Source organism: Carassius gibelio, chromosome A11, assembly GCF_023724105.1.
Source record: "Carassius gibelio isolate Cgi1373 ecotype wild population from Czech Republic chromosome A11, carGib1.2-hapl.c, whole genome shotgun sequence".
Taxonomy (NCBI): Eukaryota; Metazoa; Chordata; class Actinopteri; order Cypriniformes; family Cyprinidae; genus Carassius; species Carassius gibelio.
Genome location: NC_068381.1, coordinates 9,430,549 through 9,456,737, shown reverse-complemented (window position 1 = coordinate 9,456,737; position 26,189 = coordinate 9,430,549). Strand labels below are relative to the sequence as shown.

Here is a 26,189-nt window from a genome sequence, read left to right as displayed (position 1 = left end):
AAAACATGAAACAACGGGAAAACAGGGAACTTCATTTCATCTTTTCATTTACAATGTCATGTTCAATTCAGTTTATGGAAAAAAAGCTTCCACGCTATGCTTCTGATGACAAATCCCTTTTTCATTTTCTCTCTGTTTGCACTCTTGTGGTATATTGTGCTCTTTTGATGATGCCCTGTTTATTGACTTCTCTGAATCTAATCTGATTCTCTTGAGGCCCCTAAAGCAGGCTTTACAGCTGCACAGCTTAATAACAAATGAAGACAATTTGTACTTGTTGTGAGACCGTATTACAGAGATTTGGTTGCCAGATATTGGATCATAGCAGTGTAGTACATTTCTATAAAGCATCTAGATAAGAGGGTATAGTCATTTCTCTAAACTGTTTCTTTGTTTCTTTCTTAACCTTTGTGTAATCAGAAAGGTTACTATGTTTGGAACAGGAAGGATCTTCTTGCCCTGAATCCAAATAATGTGGATTATCTTTTGGGTGAGTTGAATAAACATTGGTTAAGGGACCTCGTATATGACGTAGTTTTTGCTGCTTGTTCTGTTTATGTTGTTTTCTGGTTTTATTTGTGCTGCAGGTCTGTTTGAGCCGGGAGACCTGCCCTATGAGCTGGAGAGAAACAAAGAAACGGACCCTTCCCTGACTGAGATGGTAGATGTGGCCATTAAGATCCTCAAAAAAAATGAACGTGGGTTCTACTTGCTGGTGGAAGGTAAAAGTATAGTGTACATCACTGTTCATTAAATCACAGTTGTGTAATGGGAGGTGAGTTCAACATCTGATTAAACTACTAATAATTATTTTGCATTTTTCAGTGCTGGGGAGGTTACTTTCAAACTACTGCAATTTTTGTATTTATATTTAAATATATACTGTACATATGTATGCTTTTTAGTTAGATTTTAATACTTTATAATCAGGGTTGTGGAGTAACAAAATACATGTACCGTTTTATTTAAAATACAAAATATGAGTAACTGTATTTCATTATAATTACATTTTAAAGGGGTGGTAATCAAATAACAGTTACATCCAAAAAGTGTTTTAGAATTTTAATGTAATTTATTTAAGAAAATATTAATGCAAAATTACTGGAAAATTTGAAAAGCAGCTGGATTTTTCAAGATGGCTTGCAGTCTGCCTTTGTTACAAAGTCTGTTTAGTTTCAGGTTGTTTGTCTTATTTGTGACTTGGTTAATACACAGCTTTACATCTGCACTGATCTACGATCATCGTACACTTTTAAACAGTATGTTAAAGAAGAACGAGGAGAATCTTGACCCCCCCCCCCCTTTGAACTTTGAGCTTTGAACTTCAAGTCTTTGAAATACAGATGCTGAGCCTTGTGCTCTGTGCTTTTATTTATTGGCCAACTAGACCAATTAAGGATTTTATTTCAGAATAGTCTTCCTTTTTAGGGTACGTGTTATTGAAATATGACAGAATATTCAGTGCTAGGGGATTTTAGTATTCATGTCTCTTGTCCTTTAAGTTATTTTTCAAAACATTTTTATTACCTTATAGACTCTCTAGGCTCTCAGCAAATGGTTAATGGCTCTACTCACTCTAATGGTCACACATAGGATCTGATTCTGTCTCTTGGTCTACCAGTCAGAGACATTACCATAGAGGACTTTGTATTAGCTGATCATCATCCCATTCTTTTTACTGTCTCCTTTCCTTATCAGCGAAAGAGAGTCTGCCATGCAAAGCGTTGGGTGCGACCAATTAATTCAAACACACAAGCTGACTTCTGCCTGAAAACACTGCAGTGCTTAAAATTAGACTCTTTTTTCACCTCATCTTGGTGTGGAGGAACCTGTTTTTACTTAATTTGTTCTAATACATTAGGTATTGTCGCTCCTTTACAGCAGATAAATAAAAAGCATAAATCAGGCCCGTGGTTTAATGAGTTTATTCGTTCCTTAGGATGGGTATGTAGAAGATGGGAATGAAAATGGAAAAATTATAAATTACAGATTTCTTATGAAATGCATTTTGCAGAGATTCTCTGTCTAAATTCCAAAGGGCTGTAAGAACTGCTATCGAATCACTTTGCAGATCTTATTGAGAAAAATTTTCATAATCTTAGATATCTATTCTTGATGATATATTCCTTTATTAATCCCAGATTAGAGGTGGTAAGACCTCTCTGTTGAATTACGTGATTGCTTTTTACATTTTTTCATAAATCAGATTTCAAATGTACATAATAACCTTACTGTAATCGTTTGTATGCTGTTGTTCAGCAATCTGTATCTGGTGTTACTTTCTCCGATTTTGAACTGATCTCTCTTTCAATCCTTATTGTAAAGTCTACAATTTATCCTCAAGATATGGTTCCGACCCATTTGTTAAAGCAATTTTTCGAATCAGTTGGCGCATTTATGGTGTCTATAATTAATATGAGTTTGCTTTTGGGGGTTGTGTCTGACTACTGTAAACACGCAGTGGTTCAACCCCTTGAAAAAATCAAACTTGGATAAGAGTTTGCTAATTTTTTGGCTAAACTTCCTTCCTAAACTTACAAAAATTATGAAGGAGAGAATTCTCATACACCGTCAGTCATTTATCATTGCAAATGAGGTCTGTGAAGTGTTGCTATCAGGTTTTAAAAAACATTACAGTACAGAGTGTTTAATGATTTTTTTCTTTCGACCGACCATGGTAATTTCACTGTACTTCTACTCCTAGATGTGATGGCAGTGTTTGACACAACTGACCATTATATTCTTATATCTCATCTTGAAATGTGTGGGTATTTATGGAAAATGCCCTAAGATAAATAGTCATGCTTCCAAAATAGGAGTGTCTTGGTCTGCATCTTAGGATCTCTTTATATGCTACCATTAGCATAAGTAAATATACATTTACCATTTTGGGTAAATTTGGTTTGTACGCCGATGATACTAAATTATATTGGTCTTTTAACCCAAACTCTTCCAGTGCCTTGGGGCATTTGTTGGCCTGTGTAGAGCAGGTGAAGTAATGAATGGCTGAAGACTATATTTGGTCCCTCTGAAATGAGTGATATTGCTTGATTTAAACTGGGTACATTGAGCCCTTTTAGGAAACATCAAGTAAAAAAATTTGAGGAGTGGAGGTTGATCTGTGATGGTGCTTTAAATGTTTTCAAAGCTAGTTTTATTTAAAATAAGAATGATTTCTAGGATTAAGCCTTTATTTTCTCTCAATTAGATTATTGTAATTTGCTTTATTATGGTACTCAAACAAAACTTTTGGACAAATTACAGATGGTTGTGAATGCAGCCGTGAGATTACTGACAGGTAGTCATAAATATGACCATATCACACGTCTTGAGATCATTACCATTGCCTTATAGGGCTGTCAAAATGGCTGAAAAACTAGATTCACATTTTGTACTTAAATATGATCAAAATTTGAATTATATTCTAATTTAAAATGCATAATTTCAGTTAGGGTGGAAAAAAGCTTTTAGCTTCTCTCTTGAGGCCACAAGAGGGTGCATCGTTTATTCAAAGCATAAGATAACATGACTATCTGTGAAAAAGAAAATAATGTTTAAAATAATGTTTATAAACCAATTATAATTAATTAAGTTTCTTAAACAACAATAAACAAAACAGCATCATGTATGTATTCATAGTTTAATACAAAAAGCCAATTACACAGAGTACATTTTTCATTTAAAAACACGAGTTGCAGTGGGATGGGGGGAAAAGCCCCACCATAAAGTCTTGAGATATTTTTTTCAAAGTTGAACTTTAATTTTACATGGCTTTCTAAACATTTGTGCGAGATGCGAGTGCAACGGTGATAGATGTTCCTTTAGAAATGTTCAGGGCCGGCGCTAGCCATTTGGGTACCCTAAGCACAAATGCTTGGCGGTGCCCCCCCATCCCCTCCCCAACCAAACACCCACCCACCAAAGAAATAACTACCATTCAGAATTTCTTAATTAGGTTCTCTTTACTTCCAAAATAACTGCTGCAAATGAATAATTGGAACTGAACAATGTAAACACAGAAAGTTAAAGTGCAAAAAAAGTTTAGTGCAAATAACAGTATAAGTGTATGAATTTTATGAAGTATGAATTTTAAAGTGCACATTTTAAACTGCAAATAACCATGCATAACTGCACAGTAGAAATTACTCAACAGAGGGACTACATCTCTATAAAGAGACCATTCAAATGTAGTTATAGTTACTCACTACTTGTTCCAAAAAGTAACTGAGTTAGTAACTGAATTACTCTATAATAAAAGTAACTCGTTACCAGGGAAAGTAACTATTTGCGGGTTTTTTTTTTTTTGCAGTTTTCACAAGTCAGTTGAAATGAGTAGAACAGACAGGTACATAACTTTCAATATTTATTGCACGTCAACAGACAGCAAGAGTTTTATCCTGCACTTCAAGTATTATCTTTGTAAGAAAAGTGTTTTTGGCCACTAGCTTTGTAGATGCGTGTCACACATTACATGTACACATTACATGCACGTTCTTGCCTTTGACCACAATGAATTTGAAGTAGTGCTTAAATCTTCACCTTGAAAATGCCAACTTTTCATCGGATTGCTCCTGACTCGCCATCTCGCCATCTCTGCTGCGAATCTCTGTGTAGCTGTTGCGTGCGTGTGTGTTTGGCGCCGCTGGCGCAGCCGCGTGTGCCGGCATGTGTGTAAAAACACTGGCTCTGATTGGCTACCATGAAACACGTGACTATGCCTTAGCCAATCACAACGGCTTATCTCGTCATTAACCCACCTGCTCACTCGCTGTGTGAGCCAGGGGTGTGTTCAGATTGAAAGTGAAGTGACATTCAGCCAAGTATGGTGACCCATACTCAGAATTTGTGCTCTGCATTTAACCCATCCGAAATGCACACACACAGAGCAGTGAACACACACACACACACTGTGAGCACACACCGGGAGCAGTGGGCAGCCATTTATGCTGCGGCGCCCGGGGAGCAGTTGGGGGTTCGATGCCTTGTTCAAGGGCACCTAAGTCGTGGTATTGAAGGTGGAGAGAGAGCTGTTCATGCACTCCCCCCACCCACAATTCCGTCCGGCCCGAGACTAGAACTCACAACCCTTCGATTGGGAGTCCAACCCTCTAACCATTAGGCCACGACTTCCCCATTTATTGTTTATTAAATCAATGCAAAGTAACGCACCGCATTTAATGTTCAGTAACGTTAACGGCATTGTAACGATGGGAAAAGTAATTCGTTGGATTACCGCGTTACTGAAAAAATAACATCGTTACCTAACGCCGTTCTTTTAAAACTAACATTTTTATTTAAAACATTCTCTTACCTGCAAGCGACTGGCGAGCATCAACCCGCTGTCTCTTCTTTTTTCTTTTTTCCGCCCCCGACTCTTGGTGCCTTTTCGAGGCCATGTCTGAGGTCGGTGTCTGCCAAATTTGACATTGATTGAGGCATAATCGAACAGACCACTGGGAGGTGGGGAAGGGGGGGCACCAGAGGGAGACTGGCACAGAGATTCACCTTTTTCTCGACTAATTTGGTCTAGGCCTATATTACTTTTGTATTGCTTTTGTATATTAACATGCTTTTAGAAATATTTTATTTGTTATTTATACTAGTAGCCTATTGTGATGATTTTTTCACGACCCAGATTTTTTGGTGCCCCCCAAGCACTTGGTGCCCTACGCGCAGTGCGTAATGTGCGTGTGCGGAGCGCCAGCCCTGGAAATGTTTAATCTTTGTTTCTAAATCTTTGCATGGTACTGTATGTGTAGGTACTATGAATCTGTGTTTTTGTAACAGTAAAATCTTTTTTTATGTAATTGCACTGTTATATTGAGTCAGGTTTATCAAAAAAAAAAAAAAAATTAATAAACCGATAAAAGCATATATACCCCCACTTTATTGGTATTTACATAGTATATGTTTATGCTGAACTTTATTTATGAACAGAAGGCACTGTATTAAGCAGTATATAAAAAGTGGTTCTGTTTTTCATTAAAAAACGTTTCTGAAGCATCTGTGTATTTGACAAATATTGCATTTAATTCACTTCATCTGTGATAGAGTATACAAACACCGCAAGATTGTCACAAACAGGAGCAGAAAGTGTCAGACTTGGCATCTCAGCTTTTAATTCCACCCCCGAATGCAAGCAGTTACTCTCGAAAGCCGGTGGCAGGCTAGTATTCATTTGTTAAGTGATGACGTAAGAAGCGCTGTTTCTGGGTCCAGGGCTCAACTTGCTTCACTTGAGAATAGGACCTCAGCAGTTTATGAGCACGGTTTATTTATATTAATAATTTAAGCTAAACGCTTTCAAACTTACGGTATACACTACAGTCTCCATGCTCACTGTGTCCCAAACACAAATAATTGTTATATATATTTTTTTATATTTATATTTTCATTGTCTGGCTATCTGGGACTTCGGTATGGAGTTAAAGGTTACGATTCTAACTTTTTCACTAGTATTCTATAACATTGTGAGTTTATATTAGCACCTTTTGTTGTTTTCTCCTGGTAACTGATAGAGCGTTTGGACGTCAGACTTAACAAGCGAATAGTTCATCTCGAACAAGCCTAATGAAATCCCGGAGGGTGGCGGCCAGGCCAGGGCAGGGCCGACAGAGCAAGAGGCTGCCAGGGCGGGGCAGAAGGGACAGGCCAGTGAGCCTCCAGCCAAATAAAATCCCCCAGCAGCTGACCTGTAGCCTGGCAGACAGCAAAGGCAGAGATGACGACCACCTCAGCGGAGCTGACAAAGCCAACAAAACCCCTATCAACTCAGGCAGGACTGCAAAGAAGAGCACATAGAGATTAGTAACAGCCTTGATGGCTGCAATATGACAGGCAGACATTCCAGCAACGGTCTTCCCTACCGAATGGCCATGACAAGGCAGACTGGGACTTCAGGAATGGACACCAACACCCAAACGGGAGTTGAAGTGGATGCCGCCACCTCAAGAGGCTCCATAGCAGAAACTGCCACCTCTGGAACAACTAGAGCAGACTCAGTTGTGGACTCTTGTATAGGAACAAGCTCAGGAGTGAAGACCAAAACTTGAGTATGCTCTGGGGTGGATTCCTAGATTGAAACGAACTCTGGAATGAATTCATAGACTTGAGTGGGCTCCAGAGGAAACTCATACTTGAGTGGGCTCTGGAGTGAACCCGTAGACTTGAGTGGGTTCTGGAGTGAACACGTAGACTTGAGTGGGCTCTGGAGTGAACCCGTAGACTTGAGTGGGTTCTGGAGTGAACACGTAGACTTGAGTGGGTTCTGGAGTGAACCCGTAGACTTGAGTGGGTTCTGGAGTGAACCCATAGACTTGAGTGGGCTCTGGAGTGAACCCATAGACTTGAGAGGGCTCTGGAGTGAACCCATAGACTTGAGAGGGCTCTGGAGTGAACCCATAGACTTGAGTGGGCTCTGGAGTGAACCCATAGACTTGAGTGGGCTCTGGAGTGAACCCATAGACTTAAGTGGACTCTTAGGGCACAAAAAACACATAAACCAGCAACCAAAGACAAAGAAAACCAGGCTTATATGGATGAGTTAACAAGGTAAATGGAACACACCTGACTGTAATGAGGCTTGATAGTCAAGGCAAAGGGTGATGGGAACTGAAGTCCATAGAAATAAACAAAACTAAGAAGTGTGCCCTCTAGTTGCTATACATGGGCACACCAATGCCATAAACGGGCACAGTGTGATGCTATGCTTTATAAATAAAGTTTGACTGTATCGGCTGGCCTGTGAATGCCTCGATATCCCCCCAGAAGAGCTGGAGGAAGTGTCTAGGGAGAGGGATGGATGGATGGATGGAGGATTGTATTGGATTGGAGCTGTTGATTCTCTGACTCTCATGCAGCCTGTTCAGAGTAGTGATGACTCACTCAAATTCAACAGAAAATCAGAAAACACGTGACTGTCATGGAAATACAAAGACGATTTTACTTATAAATGGAAAAGTTAGCAGCAGTGGTGTAGGGAGTAAGACATGTGGTGATAAGATTTTATGTTATCAACCCGAGTTATGCCTTATTCCAGTTTCCCATTTCATACCTGCCACTGTCTTTCTTTAAGTTTCGTATTTAAAAAATATATATATATATTTTCTTCCCATTTCCTCCATTTTCTATATTTTACGGAAGTTCTAAGTGGCCATGCATTATATATTTTTTCTTCTTGTTTTCTCATTATCACAATATCATTTTCTTGTATACATAATATACATAATTATTATTCTACTATAAATTCGTATATAGATTAAATGACTACAGACCTGTGGCTTTAACGTCTGTGCCATAAAATCATTAGAAAGACTGGTTTTGGCTTTCTGAAGGACATCACTGGACCCCCTGCAGGCTACAGAGCAAACAGGTCTGTGGATGAAACAGTCAACATGGGACTGCATATTACATCCTGAAACATCTAGACAGACCAGGGACTTATGTGAGGATCAACACACTCAACACAGTGGAGATGATCGTGGACTTCAGGAGAAACCCCCCTGCTCTCCTCCCACTCGCCATCATAGACAGGACTGTGGCTGCACTGGAGTCATTCAGGTTCCTGGGCACCACCAACTCCTAGGACCTGAAGTGACACAATCACATTGAGTCCATTGTTAAAAAGGCCCAGCAGAGGTTGTACTTCCCAGCTGAGAATGTTCAACCTGCCACAGGAGCTGCTGAAACAGTTCTACTCCATCATCATTGAATCTGTCCTCTGCATTTCTATAACTGCTACCAAATCTGAGCTCAGAAGACTGCAGAGGATAGTCCGGACTGCTGAGCAAATCATTGGTACAACCCCCCCCCCCCCAACCCCCCTCTCTCTCCAAGAACCGTACTCATCCATAATGAGAAAAAGGTCCAGTAAAATCACTCTGGACCCCTCACATCCAGCACACTTCCTCTTTGAACTGTCACCGACTGGTCGACGCTACAAAGCACAGAGCACCAGAACGACTAGACACAGGAACAGTTTCTTTCCTCAGGCAATCCATCTCATGAACCCTTAACAATAATCTTGGAACACACAACACTATATACATTACCTATTTTATACAATACATGTTAAAATTTCAAATTTGCACATAACATGTACTTCATCATTTTCTATATTACATTTTGTTTTTGCTTTTTTTGAACATTGTCTATTTTGTCTATATTTATATTATTCTTTTTATTATCTGTGTCCTGTCTTGTCACTGTCATTCTGTTGCACTGTGGAACTTCTGTTACTAAAACAAATTCCTTGTATGTGTAAACATACCTGGCAATAAAGCTCATTCTGATTCTGATTTTTTTTTTTTTTTTACCACACATACACATACACTGCTCTTTTGATTAAATAGATTTCTAAGTCTGTAATATAATTATAAATTTGTTAAGGGGAACTCGTGGCCTAGTGGTTAGAGAGTTTCACTCCTAATCCTAAGGTTGTGGGTTTGAGTCTTGGGCTGGCAATTTCATTACTGAGGTGCCCTTGAGCAAGGCACCAAACCCCCAACAGCTCCCCAGGCGTTGCAGCATAAATGGCTGCCCACTGCTACGAGTGTGTGTTCATGGTTTGTGTGTGTGCACTTTGGATGGGTTAAATGTAGAGCATGAATTCTGAGTATGGGTCACCATACTTGGCTGTATGTCATGTCACTTTCATAAATACGGTGTATAGAAATACATATGATCAAAAAAAGATTCGTAAAAATCTGATTGAAAACTAATTTATTAAATTAATTTATTAAACTAGTTATAGCATAGTTATAAACTGCGGAATTTATGTATTAATTTCACTAAATGTTTAGATGACGAATAATGAGTTGAATAAATTAATTTAAAGTATTCATTAAAATTTATTTGACAATTGCCTCAGATTGCTTGTAGCACTACGTGACAAAAAAAGAAAAAACCTAAACCACTTATTAATTTAATTAAAATCAGTTATCTAACTTAAAAAGCTGCACTAGAACAGCTTAGCTACTGTCACAGTAATTTTTTTTTTTTATGTTTGCAGGATTGCTACTTTTAATTAATTTTACTTTTCATTAACTTCCCACCATTGTGTATTAATGTACGATCAAATGTTCAAAGGTTGCTGCTGGTTTTAAAGAGAAATAGCTTGTATGGCTCCATGCTCTGGATCAAATCCCTGACTGGGCTGTATGCTGGCAGGTGGGCGCATTGATCATGGACACCATGAGGGAAAAGCCAAGCAGGCCTTGCACGAGGCCGTGGAAATGGACCGGGCCATTACCCGAGCCGGTCTCCTCACCAGCATTTATGACACACTAACTGTTGTCACGGCTGATCACTCTCATGTCTTCAGCTTTGGAGGCTACACACAACGGGGAAACTCAATCTTTGGTAGGTAATGAAAGCTCAAGGCATGTTGGGAAAACTTTAATTACACAGTATGCTGTGATTTCTCAGTGATTTATGGCCCAGACTCAGACCTTTAAATGTCTTTTCCTAAGGTTTGGCCCCCATGGTGAGTGATATTGACCAGAAGCCCTTCACATCCATTCTCTATGGAAATGGCCCAGGGTTCAAGTTGGTTAACGGCACTAGAGAAAATGTCTCAACTGTGGACTACGGTAAGTAATTACAGGCAGATCATTTCCTGGTTCTGCCTAGGTCCCCCTACTTTTGATATACTTTGATGTTGGGATTTTTTTTTCTATGGCATGTTTTATAGTTGCTAAAACGAATAATGTAAAACGTCTATTCTAAGGAGCTTATACAGTAAGGATGGATATACAGCTCTGATTTAAATGCTTACTTGATTGAAATTAATTTTGAGGAAATTAATGAGCCTGGTTAGAAATCAAGCTTGGAATATACCATATCAGGGCCTGTATTCATAAAAATTCTTAGTGCAAACAGTTGTGACAGAATTCTAAGACAGTTCTTAGAAAAGTGAGCGTTCCCCCTGTAAGGGAAACAGGTCAATTTAGCTCAAAGGGAATCATTTAAGATTTTAGGGAATTTGGGAATTTGAACAGAATCACTGTTTCACGGCTAATCACTGCGATTCACTGAACATCAAATCTTAACAATATTAATATATCCAGTGCAGTACTAATATTAATTAGCACAGTAACAAGATTGGCAGTTTAAGACATTAACTTGTAAGCAGAAAACAAGATACTTCTCTTTTCAGTATGAATGATATAAATCTAAGACATATAAACTAATCTAACACATAAGCACACGCACTCACACATTCAGACAAGTTGCAGGAAGATAGAAAGTTAGGAAAGAATGAGTTTAAGAGAATGAAAATGTGGAATCCCAAGTTTACAGCAATACGTTAAATTGCATAGACATGAACAGCCATCAATAACTTAATTAACTCTCGCATTGAGTTCCTCAATGAGGATAAAATTATATTAGATACACCAATATAGATCAGAGACCAGAGGTTAAAAGTTTTTTTTCAGATTTAAATTGTTTCATTTGAAAGTAGACATTTCACTCTCCATAGATATATTTTCATGTCTGTAAGATATATTTGAGTTTTGCGAGGCTGAGATGGCAGAAAGTGCATCCTTTTTGCTTTCATTATTTTACAAAAGCGCAATGTTTTTTTGTTTTAGTGAGTGCACACAAATAAACGTAGAGGCTTTACTGATTCAAAAGATGTATTACTCTTATCTGTATGCCCAAATTAGTATTTTAAGAGCAAATGATCGCACCGGCGCCTCCATCTGTCATGCTGTGAGCACGCTACTGTTACGCTTTCACACTCCGCCCAGACACTTGAATAGCACACATTTTTCTAGGTTAACATTAGATTGAGCAGCCGTGTAAAGTTGCTACTACTTACATATTTCAGATGATAAGCCATATTTGAGGTCGATGAATGATAGGCGAGCATTTGGATGTACTGTATTAGGCTACCACAAAATCCAGCCATTAAAGATCTGTCTGTGGATTTTTTTTCTGCAACTAAGCGACAAATTAAATTTGGTCGACCAAGCTTCTTCTCATCGATAATTATGGGCAGCCCTAGCAAACACCATGTAAAAGTGAATTTTGCATTCAATGTCACCTTTAAGAAAAGTTTAATTGTACAAAAGGTTGTGGTTGCTAAGGTTTGTTGGTTTACAGTATATTTGAATTTTATGTATTGCGTTGTTTTGACTTGTCAAAGACACCTGGTCTACATCATTGTGACCCAACATCCTTGTTGAATGTAGTCTCTGATGCAGTGTTAACTTCAGCATGTAGGTGCCCTGAATGTCAAACTCAGCGTTAGTTGATGATGATAAAGTGCATCTTTCTCAGATCCCACCGCCCATCTTTCTTACTCTTCCTCTATATGTTTGACAGGCCATAGAATTATGGCTTTTGTTCCTGCTTGGTCTCTCTCTTCTCTCATTCTCTTCCCTATCACCCTCTTTGGCATTCCCTGTTTGTCTCATTACTATTCCACAGCAATGGTTTGTCTGTTTCAATTGCTTTCACTGTTTTTGATTGTGTTCTATCAATGAAGTAAAATGCATTGTCATCCTTGCTGCTGACATCTTTCTGGGAATAAATTATAGTACATAGACTCTACAAAAAAAAAAAAAAAAAAAAAAGTTGCTATAGTTATATGTACTGACAAGCAAACAAAAATAGACAAGAAAACAAGAAAGCTCAATGCTCTCAATTTTGTTTCTTTGTTATTAATTAAGTATTTATTTTATTTTATATTAACTGTAATGTGTAGCATTATAATTATTCATTTATTTTTCCTTATTATTGAGAAGTGCTTTCAAGCTACATTGTTTTCAATTTAATTAGTTACAAATACTATTTATATTTAACTAAAGTAGTGTTTTCTACATTTTAATTTAATAATTCATTTTAATTAAAATATAAATATTAACACATTAAAAATGGCATTTTGATTTCATGACAATTCTTCTTTCTTCCGTCCTCAGCGCAAAACAACTATCTGGCACAGTCTGCCGTTCCCTTGAGCATGGAGACTCATGGCGGTGAAGACGTGGCAATCTTCTCCAAAGGGCCTATGGCTCACCTTCTTCATGGAGTCCAGGAGCAGCATTACATTCCCCACGTCATGGCCTATGCAGCTTGCATCGGCCAAAACAAAGACCACTGCCGTGCAAACTCTGGTTCCCCTTCTCTCAGTCACATCTCCCCAACACTTGCCTTTCTTCTCTCAGTTAAATGGCTTCTGTGCTGACCCCTCTTCTTTGGATCATCTCTTATCTTACTGTGATTAGGTCAGGAACTATCCTAAAGTGGAATTTATGATTCTTTTTATTTTATTTTTATAACATGATTAGTTTTTAAAGCATTTATCAACATTGGGACCAATGTGTGGGCATTATGGAGAGCTTGTTGCATTATTGAGACGTTGTTGCAATAATGTAAACAAAATGTAAAAAGTGTGGTTAATTATTTTTGTTGCTGGTGTACTGAATAGCAGAGACCAAAAAGATAACGCTTTCTGTGTCACAAAGTAAACTTACAGATTGACAGTCTGTCTGGAACAGAGAATGCAAGTGGAACGAATGCAAATTAGAGGATCAGAACTAATTGTTGTAAAACAAGCTAACACTACACTATTTTTGCTCCGAGATTTTGTGAGTTCTGCTAAATCACATGAGCTGTTTCACTTATCTCTTGTGAAGATTTTATCTGCCATGTATCCGTAAGAAGATATCTATACTACTGTTCAAAATTTTGGGTTCAGTAAGATTTTTTAAGTCATAAGAACTTTCATTTAGCAATGATACATTGCATTTTTTAAAAGTGACAGCAAAGACATTTATAATATTACAAAAGGATTCTACTTCTACTTGAGATAAATGCTGTTTTGTTTTTATTTTAATTTTTTTTTACTTAGCAGCACAACTGTTTTCGACATTGAAAAAAAAAAAAAATCCCTTGAGCCCCAGATCAGCATAATAGAATGATTTCTGAAGAATCATGTGAAGAAACTGAAGACTGGAGTAATGACACTGAAAATTTTACTTTGCATCACCAGAAAAAAAAAAAAACATTTTACATATTAAAAAAGAAAAAGTAATTTTAAATTGGATTAATATTATGATGTTTTTTTCATCAATGAAATGCAGCTCTGGTGAGTAATAAAGAATTTTAAAATCATTATAAAAATGGTTACTGACCCCAAACTTTTTAATGATAGATATTAGAAGCAGATGTTTTCATGAGAATTAAAAAAATAAAAAGGATGTGATGTTGCTCTTGTTGGTATGTTTATAAGATGTACAGAATAATTACAACAGCTTTTCAGATTTTGTGTGCTTTAGGCAATGAGTCTGACTTGTTTAGTGTGAGCACGGCCTTTTTTGTTACCTGGTTTTCCCCCAAAATGACAGCAAAGCAATAATTAAATGATTAGAAAAAAAAAAAAAACAAGAAACCACAATCTGTGCTTATTAGAGAATGATGATACAAAAATAACTCTACTTGTAAGGATATATGGATTCATTTGAAATCGAATACAACTTACCTCACTGGCATGTGATGCCTTACGTGCATTACATTCCCCTGTGAAGACCACTTCAAAATTTCCATTAAAGCAAGTCACAGATTTAGAGCAACTATTACTATTTTAATTGTTACTTTCCAGAATGACTATTTTCTTTTACTATTCAAGCCATGTTTTCATATCTTGTGTGAAAAGCAAAAATGTGCATTAATATTTGAAATGGAAATGCTGGATTCAGCTTATATGGATTTATCTGAAACAGAACGGTATGTGTACCTGTTTGATCATCAGAATAAATGTGGAGTTTTTGAAATACTGTTTATCTACCATGTTTTCACATCATATTATGGAATGCAGAATCTGAATGATAGTTGTTCAATCGTTGTTTGTTTATAGCAGTCTTTGAGTCTCTCTATGAATGTAGGTAATTCATGAATAATGGCAAAATATGGATTTAAAGTAAATGTTTATTTTATTAGTTTATTTTCCTTGGCTGTTCACTTGGACCCAAACACAAACATGCCATTAAAGCAGACATTGCAAAAAATGTTAAAATATACAAAGGTCTGAAGATGGAGAAAAAATGATACAATAAAGAAAAATGTGTGGGGAGAAACTTTTTGTTTGTCATTCTTTTTTTAGGTGGCTTTCTTACACTGTTGTTGCTTTTGTAAAATGCACAGAGCTCAGCCACAGTAAATGTCAATATGAAAGACTGTGACTAACATTGACATTTAAGATATGAGGATCTATGCTGATTAAATGATGTCATTGAAAAACACCACCGTCATCAGATTTTAAAGACTTTTAGAAAAGAATTGTGACCACAGTGCTCAGATGCATTTCTATAAAACACACAATTATGCAGTGCTGTGAGACATTTCTAGTAAAACATCAGCACCACAAGCTTGCACTTATTTGTCCTGTGGCATGATTTAGAGATATTATAACCCACACATTTCATCTCATTTATGTCCTAGAGTGTAACAAACCAGCCAAACTCTCTCTCTCTCTGTCAGCCTGCTGCTTTAATGAGGGAATGTGATATTTGTATTTGATGTCACCTGAGAGACTACCTCTATGGAAATGAGTCCCAGTCCCAAACTCATCTTCTTTTAGCTTCTTTGACCTCTGTCGGTGTCCCAGTCGAGTTGTCTTTATCATCATCCAGACATTTCGCATTACATGACAATTTGGCAGAGCTTCCCCACCCCTTTTTCCAAGGCTAGTGGGTTTTTATGTCCGCCATCTAGATCTGCCTATATCACCCTGACATTTAAATGCCAGAGCTGTTAATTTCCATAGGCTGGGAGTGCTAGTGTCCTGGCCTTCGCAAAGTATTGATAAGGTATAAAGCAGTGGGGGAAGTGTGGCAGCTGCAGTACCCTGCACTGTTCTGAAATTGTGGTAAAATGAGATTTAAATGAACAGAGTACAGAATAAAGCCTGAAACTATTTTTTTAAAACTATCTTTTATAGCAAATTGTATGTAAATGGGTGGCTTATGCTTGAGAAACATCAGTGACTCATACAAATGATAAGTTATAAATATCTAATCAGCCAATCACATGGCAGCAACATGGGCAGCGTGTCCATTTAGGCATGTAGACAAGTCCAAAGTCAGCATCAGAATGGGGAATTAAATCTAGATTAAAGACCCATCTCTTTATTCTGGCATACACATAATACACTATCGCATTTCTAGGATTCATATCCATTAAATGATTGTTAGGCTGCATTAATAAGGTCAATGGAAACCAGCACCTAGAGATGACCTGTACAGGCCTAAATGTCAGCAGAGACTAAGTCAACTAGATGTGTCCCAGACAGATCCCCTGCGAAGACCTTGTCATCCATCAGCACAAAACCATGGGAACCAGATAAGTCTACAAGACCGATGGCGTTTTCATTCCTTGCCACTGTTGCCTTTGGCTTTCTTAGTTGGGGATGCTTGACTACTTGCACATTTACTATTGAAAGAGAGCTGGACTGGACGATGACATCAATGAATCATCAATGATCTGACTTTAGCTGAAAAAATTGCTTTTTGTTATTGTCCTCTTGCATAACTGACCAACTATTTTCCTGTTTAACACTGTAAAGCTGCTTTGACACAATCAGTATTGTATAACTAAACTTAACTTTAATTGATTTGGTCCACCACGGACTTTACCGGCCATGGCTATCAATGTCCCTGCTCCAAATCTGGTGGTCCCAAGTCCAATGGTCCTGGAGGTCATTCCACTGTCCACAGTGCTACTGGTAATAGCCACTAATAACCTGGGCTGTACAGATTTCTCCAGACGCAGCAGAATCCACTATAACTCTGCTATCTTGAGGTGTTTTGCTCAAAATCAATTGTGCTATAATCGCAATATCCATAGCCAATGAGGATTTCACTTGATTAGCTGGGAGACAAGTCATATTTTCATATGTTTGGATAAGTGTATGATTCTGATTTTACAGCTGCTCACGCCCCCTTTGATGCCCCATAGGTTGAAAAAAAAAGTTCCATGTCATTGCAACGGAAGTTGTTTGTGAACTTCCTGTGCTCCATGCTCCCTATCCACGCCTGTTTAGTCAAGTCTGTTCAATCACTCCCAGGGTGGTTGTCAATAGCCTGTCACAGCCACAAAGGCCATCCACGCCTTCTCCATCAAGGCTAAGAAGATTGTCAACACCTACTTAGTCATGGCTACATAGTCCATCCATGCCTTCTGAGTCATGGAGGGTGTCCACACCTGCTTACTCATGCCTGTTCTGTCACGGCCACGGAGGTTGTCAGTGACTGCTCAGTAACAGCCACAGAGGTTGTCCAATTCTGCTCAGTCACAACCAGGAAGGCGGTCCACGTTTCTGCTTCACCAACTCAGACCACTATCACTTCTGTGGTGTTCTGCTCCGCCATGAAGACCTGTTCCGTTGTTTCTGCCTCCATCTCTGCTGACTCTATACTGGCAACCTGATCCTTTATGGTCTTATCCTCTGCTTCACACTCCAGGCCTGCAGCCGTGCCTTGATCCAGACTTGTTTCTGCTGCATGGTCCATGCCATGATCTTTTTTTTTTTTTTGGCATACATATTTAACCTTGATATAAACTTCAGGGCGTTTTTGCAGAGACCTTTTTTGGTCTAAATGAAAAAAAATAAATAAATAAAACACTCAGTGTGCTGACAAATTCAGCGGCTTGTTGGACTAAAATCTCCCCTTTGCTCTATGCACTTGAGAACTCTGTTCTTGTTGAGACTATACAATTCCTGCATGAAATATAAAGTATATATTTCAGATATTTGTAATTTGTATAAAATCTACAAATATTTGACATTTAATACAAAATAATAATAATAAAAAAATTAATACTCTATATATATATATATATATATATATATATATATATATATATATATATATATATATATATATATATTTAACCAAAATATTATTGTTATTATTAAATATTAAACAATAAACAATATAACTAATTATTATACTAACTCCTTTTCTATTTCAAATAATCTATTAATTTTATAAAAGGTTTGCAATTTTTTAACCCCATCACAAACATTTGTGACACATGAAATACAGTTTAAAACCAATAAATAAAATAAAATAATTAAATAAATAATTAACATAACTTAAATTAACTTAATAAACATCATTAAAAAACTATGCCAAATACTGGGAACAGGCTAAATTAGGCTTTAGGCTAAATATTGAGTGGATTGGTAGCTAATTTGGGACCAAATGATGATATATGTTGATAGATACATTTATATTTCCCAATATTTGTTTGATCATGTTTACTTATTATAAATGGGTGATAGAGTTAAATGGTTGATGGCTGTCAATGCAAGGCAAGTTTTTATACTAGGTTAATTTTCTCAGATAATGATCATATCTACTAGTTCTCAAAACAAAACCTATGGGATTTGCCTCTAAATATTTTATTCATTTCCTTTTTTTTAAGGTGCAAAACACCAAAGTGTACAATATTCACAGGATAGTGCCAGTTACAGATGACCCTGAAGAGAATTTGATCATATCTTTAAAGCTTCTTTGGAGCTGCTGTGATTGATATAAAGAAAATCTTGAGAGCCAGAAATGAGGGCACTGTCTGACAACTCACTGGCATGTGGCACCATCGAATCTTTATCAGCATCTCGTTTCCTCTCTCCTACTGTATGTTCGTTTTTAATGTGCCCTCCTTCTCTCTAACCTCTTCATCTATAAGGATCCATTGTGAAAGACCGTCCTCCAAGAAGCTGATCTCGTGTTTATTCTTCTTTAGAGGACGGGTGTAAGGCAAGCATAACCAGGCTGAATAATTGGTGGGAAGGGGCTTTGTATGGACTCTTGCTCTCTCAGATCTAATCTAGAAATCAGGGCCAAGCTTACAGCCACTGGCTGCCCTCATAAAGGGAGTGCTGATGCTGCATCAAGATAGTAATGCTCTCTTTTTCAAAACTCATATCCTCCCCCTATCATTTTCTCCCTGACCTCTTACACAAGACTTGAGCAAAACAAGCACACACACCCTTCAGAATCAATCATAAAGTGGCACTGCATTTGGAATAATGCACCTAGTATTCTGAGCTTTTTTTGTTGCTTAGCAATCAAACAGTAATATTGTATGCATGTCAAAGAAACGTATATAATATACTGCCAACAGATCATTTAGTCCATTTTGAATTTTTTTAGCTAATGTCTTGGTATGAGGAGTGGTGACGGATCCAGCAGGTTTGTGGTGGAGTCGAGAGGTCATGATATACATTTAGTAGAAAAAGCGTTGACAGAGCATTAATACTGTATACAATGGTCAGGAGTTTACCCATAACATTTAAGCTAAACATATATAGTATAGGCTTTCTCCATTTTCTATCATCTTTTTCCTCACCAAAAAACTAATTTAGAAAAGTGGACAAGAAAAACAAAACAAAAATAAAAGTGGATGGAACACATGTGCCTATAATTTCAATTCCAATACCTAATTTCAGTTTAATTCCAAAATATGTTACATCACTGTAAAAGCAAGATGACAATAAACAAGCATTATTATTCAATGAAGAATTCTATAATTTAATTATATTAAAGCCTCAGTCTTTAAATTAATTGGGAAGGGAAAAGGTTCTGCTTGGCCTCCCCCCACATATTGCTTTGGTTTGTTATTTATAGGAGCCCAGCATAATGAGAATAATAAGAAGAAATAGCTTCAAATGAGTCCACAGATGAAAAGACATAAAATTAATTCATCTGTACACTTCAGCCCAATGTTCATGTTCCATTCATTCTTCAATGTTTATGCTTCAGACTACACCCATCCCTGGCTGCACTTGGATCAGAGTTGGTGACAGTTTTATGTTTCTGAAACTTTCTTGGATTGTTCAGGTTTTTACTTTTATTATACCAAAATAAGAATGTTGTTTAGAAGATGTTTGCCATTTCTGAAAGGCTGTTTTTAGGGGAACATATTCTCCAAGCCCATGCCCATGCTATGTCATACTCATAGCACACAGATGCACCTTAAATGGCTGCTTGTTTCGTGTTTTATATGGTAGACTTAAAACAGTCTAAATATGTCTACAGACTTCTGCAGGTTTCATTTTGCACACTGTCTGTTTTGTAATGCTATGGTTCATTTTTCTTCTCTATCTCATATTTCTCTAACATACACCAAGACTGATTCTTCCATTGAATTGCAAATAGATTATTTCATTTTGATTGCTTTTTTATTTTTTAGAAAGCAATTGAATTATTGCTTGGGCATTTAAATAAATACTCTGCTAAAAGAAATACCCTCTTGGTCTTCTCTTTTCTGTGTATTTGCTGCCACTTTTTTTTGTATAAAAAATTACAATGCCAGTGTGTGAATTTGTTGAAGTACAGATATTTATAATAAAGTTAATGATTGGCAAAATTGGCAGTTCTACTGTGTAATAATAATAATAATAATAATAATAATAATAATAATAAATCTAGAATACAGTAATGAAACAGTAAAATTACAGAACACTGCTAAAAACCCTGCTGCCATCATTTTACCATAAAATAACAAAAAAGCTGTAATTCAGTATACAATAATAAAACTGTAAAATTACGGTACACTTCTGGAAACACTGCTGCCAGTATATTACCGTTATTTTACAAAAAAAGACGTAATTCAGAATACATTATTGAAACTGTCAAACTACGGTAGACTGCTGGAAAGTCTGCTGCCAGTATATTACCATTAATTTACAAAAATGCCGTAATTCAGAATACAGTAATAAAACTGTAAATTTATCGTGCACTGCTGGAAACCCTGCTGCCAGTATATTACCGTTAATTTACAAGGAATTTTTTTTTTTTTTACAATGAAGGCACCACATTGAGAAGATCTTTTCTTAAAAAAATGCTATCAAAAGGCCAATTTATTTATGTGGGGTTGTCAGTTATCATAATTTCTCAGGTACATTGTAACGGGGCTGAGTCGTGAGATGTGCGGACCCATGTGCAAGCTTTTATTACACAGAGACGTTGTCGTAACAGGCATGGGTCAAACACTGGCAAACAGGCATATAAAGGGCAAGACAAAGAATATTCCTAGGGCAAGCGTGCGTCTTCGATGAATGAACAATATCCAGAGGGCTAAGCAAGAGAGGTGATCCAGAATCCAGAGCAAAGGATCAAAACACGAGAAACAGGGAAAGGCAAGAAAAAGACTAAACTATGAAAACTAGAAACTAAGATAAGACTATGAAAACTATAAACCGATACAAGACCATGAATACAAACACGGAATGGCTTGGTATCACAGCTATCGCTAGGAGAGGGATATGTGCAGAACAATACTTGACAGTGTGTGAAAGGAAGTCCAATGCTTATAAAGCATGTCTGATGATTGCACTGTGTGTGTGTGTAATTGGTGGCAGCTGTGTGTAATTGTTTTCAGGTTAATGTGATTGGTGCAATGGAGCATGGGAAATGTAATTCCACGGTGTACTGTGTAGTACATAATGATGGGATTGAGCTGGAAATTTTTTTTTTTTTTTTTTTTTTTTTTTTACAAATTCAATCATGCATGTTTAGATTTTAGAACAATTATGAAACCACTGCATGTATTTACTGAATTCTATTTACAAGCCCGGTTTGCATTTAGTGTTACTGAATTAACACCTAACACTTTATTTGTAGCGATGATAACTTGGCCATTATAACACATTATCCTGGCAGCCATATCACCCTGGAGCCCAAGACCAGTTTCCCACTGAAGCTAAGCAGGGCTGAGCCTGGTCAGTACCTGGATGGGAGACCTCCTGAGAAAACTAGGTTGCTGCTGGGAGAGGTGCTAGTGAGGCCAGCAGGGGGTGCTCACCCTGTGGTCTGTGTGGGTCCTAGTGCCCCAGTGTAGTGATGGGGACATTATACTGTCAACAAGCACCTTCCTTCGGATGAGATGTTAAACTGAGGTCCTGACTCTCTGTGGTCATTAAAAAAAATCCCAAGATGTCTTTTGAAAAGAGTAGAGGTGTGACCTCGGCATCCTGACTAAATTTGCCCATTGGCCTCTGACCATCATGCCCCATATCTGCTGATTGGTTTCGTAAGCTGGTGTGTGGTGGGCGTTCTGGCGGACTATGGCTCATCCAGGTGGATGCTGCACACTGGTGGTGGATGAGGATTTGAGTGCCTAGAAAAGCGCTATATAAATGTAATGAATATTATAATTATCCCCAAACCCCGATCTTTCATGGTGGAATCTTCTTGCTTTGCATTGAAAAGCCTCCAGCTCGCTCGTAATGGTCACAACTTTTGAAAGATGTGAAAGTAAATCCTTCTTTCAGACTGAAACTTTTGATTTTATTGTTATTTTATTTAGCGTGAAATACATCTTGTGTTTTTTTTTTTCAGACAGAGTCAGGGTCAAACACTTTCAGTGTTTACTGAACGTTGATTGTCCCGTGTTAAAGTTTCCTGTGCTGGTAGAACTTGTATTTGTGACATTCAAACAAGGTAGTGGAAAATTACACTACAGCTGTTTTCTATTTGCATACTTAGTAAACTGTTTGTGGCACAAGTTAACATTTTCCATAAGTAAGAGAACTTTTGGTTTGTATTTCAGCAGGTCTCTCTCTTTTTCAAGCTTACGAATTATGAATGCTTAAACAAAGGGAATACATTGAGGTTTCTGTTTGAAAATATTTAGCCATCCCTTTTTTTAACCCCTCTGTTTTAACCCTTTAACAGTCCTCTCAGCCATTTGGTATATCACATTTTGAGCCATGATTATATGGTAAGTCATTTTGGTTTGCTAGTTTCAATTTGCAGATTTTATTGTGTTCTAAGGATACTGTCTATGCCAAACTACTAGAATAAGATTTCCATTAATTTACAACTATAAATACATATATTGTAATAGAATTACAATATAGATAATAATACAAATTATTATAATCCTCAATTTTCAGTTTTCAGTTTAACACCATTATACAGACAAGCATTTCTTTTTTCTTTGACCTTTATATATATATATATATATATATATATATATATAAATCTGGACGTGCCCATTAAAGGCTTAAGTGTGATTTATTTTGTTCTGAGACAATTCAATAACATTATGTTCATCAAGGACAAAGAAATATATATGAGCAGTGAATGTATAGGTTTAATGCTGATTGGTAAAACACAGGGAGAGATAAAAAGACAGCTAAAGAGCCTAAAAGGAACCAGGGTTTGCTGTAAAAGGACCACCAGGCACTCTGTGTTCAGTACACCCTGACGTGACTGAAAATAAATGTTCAAAAACAGAGTGGGGTATATTAAAACATATTCATTAGTCTCTCCCACAGTTCTCCAGTAACAGCTCCAATTAGACTTATACAGGACATTCATCTAATGCTTTTAAAAACATTATACAGATTTACTCATGAACCCCCCATTTCGAGAAAAAAAAAAAAAACTAAACACAAAATACTAATGAAATATTTGGATGTCATTGTGTTGTTTGTGACCATCATAATTATTTCTTGACTCTTCAACAATGTAACGGCAATTCATGTGTACAAACTTACATAAAGGAGTAAGGGACTTTTTCTATGAGAATCTGTTATCCTCAGACTGTTAAAAATTAATGCTTTTGACACAGGGTGAGCTTATGATGACTTATGAAACATTTTTACTAAAAGTCAGCATTCCAGTTTTTTTTTACTTATTTACTCTGTCTAACAGTGGGTGATGATAAGCCCATATGTGACCCTGGAACACAAAACCAATCTTAAAGCTGCAGTAGGTAACTTTTGTAAAAATATATTTTTTTACATATTTGTTAAACCTGTCATTATGTCCTGACAGTAGAATATGAGACAGATAATCTGTGAAAAAAATCAAGCTCCTCTGGCTCCTCCCAGTGGTCCTATTGCCATTTGCAGAAATTACATAGCTCCCGTTAAGAAACAACCAATCAGAGCTGCGGTCCATAACTTTGTTTGTGTTCAAAATATAGAAAAAATTATATAATAAGCGAGCACACCATGAATCCATTTTCCAAACCGTGTTTTTAGCTTGTCCTGAATCACTAGGGTGCACCTATAATAAGTGTTTATATTCAGACTATTTTAGATTGCTTCGGGGATACCGCGGCGGAGTAACCCAGTACCTTTGTGATTCTTCATAGACATAAACAGAGAGAAGTAGTTCCGGCTACGATGTTCTTCCGCAAGACGTAAGCAGTTCTGTTTATTAACCGCTAGAGCGTCAAAGTTATCGACTGCAACTTTAAATCACCAATAGCCAAAAAAACATTGTATGGGTCAAATTTATCGATTTTTCTTTTATGCCAAAAATCATTAGGATATTAAGTAAAGATCATGTTCCATGAAGATATTTTGTACATTTACTACCGTACATATAAACATTTGACTTTACAACTTTAACGCCGATTTTCTCAGTATTTAGATTTTTTTGCACCCTCAGATTCCAGATTTTCAAACAGTTGTATATCGGTCAAATATTGTCCAATCCTACACCAACAGAAAGATTATTTATTAAGCTTTCAGGTGCTTTATAGTTTCAATTTCGAAAAAATTGACACTTAAGACTGGTTTTTATGGTTCAGGGTCACATATGTGATATTATTCATAAAACTGTTTAACTACAATTACACTTAACCATCATGAGACTAGATTACAATAGCAACAAAAAAATGTGTCAATTATAGAAAGAGCTAAATTAAACTGAAAAGACATTAATAATGAGAAACTTAGCCTACTACAGGCACAGCATTGCCAGTTACTTCATCTATTTTTGCTCCTCCAACAATAATAGCTCCAAATGAAGCAAACGTAGCAACGACCATCAAACTTGGCAATCATGAATGAACCCATTGTTCTTGAATGAATCGGTTCAGCATTTGATTCAATGACTCCCTCATAAAGACTTGCTTTGTTCATGAATGGAATGCTGCGTTTGAAAAAGTAGGCGAAAAACTGAGAAATTAGGCAAAATACTTTTGAAACAAAGGAATGTCACTGAATTCACAGTATTCATAAAATATGAAAACAGTCACTAAAACACCTATTATTTCTGGAATAAATAATAAATCGGTCGAAGGATGGCTCAATCATAAAAAACAATTCGCCACCTATTGGAGTAACAATGTAAACTGCAGAAAGTTTCTACCAACTAATTCAAAGTCTAATGTGAATTAACATAATATAATATAAACTATTTGATTATTATAGCTTAGTCCAATTGTAATATATTTGACTCTTATTTAACACACCAGCTTGTTAGAAGAGAGCTCCATGCATGAACTGTGTCCCGACACAGTGTTCATTGCTCCCTACTCCCTGAGCCAAAGAAATTAGTTGAAATTTAATTCACTCTGGAACTTTTATTCACAGATTTGCACTAAACCATGACCTACAGCATTTTCACACACAGACGAAACTTACTAGAGAAGTGTGAAGTGTGATATAATATACCCTTGTAGATAAATATAATTTAATTTCATGTTTCGCACACTTCAATGCCCTTTGAATAGAACAGGGGTCCTCAACTTTCCTGCAGAATTTAGCTCCAACCCTAATCAAACACACCTGAAGAAGCTAATCAAGGACTTTATGATCACTACAAATTTGCAGGTGGTTGTGTTTAACCCAGGTTGAAGCTAATCATTACAGGAAAGTGGATCTCAAGGTCCATATTTGAGGACCCATGAATAGGAACATATACTCTCCCTTCGAACTGGAATCATGGCGGAATAACCTGTGAAGTTCACTTCGCAGGGCACTCTCGATCATGTAGGACAAACCTCTGAAGAGATAAGAGATAGAGTGGGGGTCGTGTCCCACGAGTACTGGAATTGAATACCACAGATTTAGCTCATCAAAAAATCAAATGTCAATATTTCCACCTGTTCTCTCCAGTCAGAATAGGATGCAGATCTACTGAATTTCTGTTTCTTAGCCTTAGCCCTTCAGAAAGACCAGTTGGTATAATATCAGCTACCACACACTCGTGAATAGCGTCGCCACTCACAGAAATACTCCGAAGTCAGGACGAAAACCAAGTCTACTCTACATTTACACAAGCACCGTTCTCTCAGCTTCACTTTGAGCCCATAACAGCTGCAAGCACTCAATCCACTCAGACTGAAGCGGACTACCATCCCCCCAAATGCTATATGAAATAGTGCCAAGTCTTTCTCTCCTGACCAATTTATACCAGAATAACCTGGGGGCTTTG

At 37.1% G+C, this 26,189-nt stretch overlaps 1 protein-coding gene and 1 pseudogene across 2 annotated transcripts in view; both read left to right on the top strand.

The window, feature by feature from the left end:
* Positions 1 to 15,080, top strand: part of LOC128022256 (alkaline phosphatase-like) — a 31,054-nt gene extending 15,974 nt beyond the window's left edge. For both annotated transcript variants that reach the window (XM_052609612.1, XM_052609611.1), the window contains exons 8-12: positions 421 to 490; positions 588 to 722; positions 10,168 to 10,359; positions 10,470 to 10,589; positions 12,924 to 15,080. In XM_052609612.1, the coding sequence (XP_052465572.1) occupies positions 421 to 490; positions 588 to 722; positions 10,168 to 10,359; positions 10,470 to 10,589; positions 12,924 to 13,189 (783 nt within the window). In that variant the 3' untranslated portion in view covers positions 13,190 to 15,080. The remainder of the gene's footprint in view (positions 1 to 420; positions 491 to 587; positions 723 to 10,167; positions 10,360 to 10,469; positions 10,590 to 12,923) is intronic.
* A 6,586-nt stretch (positions 15,081 to 21,666) lies between these two features.
* LOC128022857 (uncharacterized) lies at positions 21,667 to 21,783 on the top strand (annotated as a pseudogene).
* The last annotated feature ends 4,406 nt before the right edge of the window (positions 21,784 to 26,189 follow it).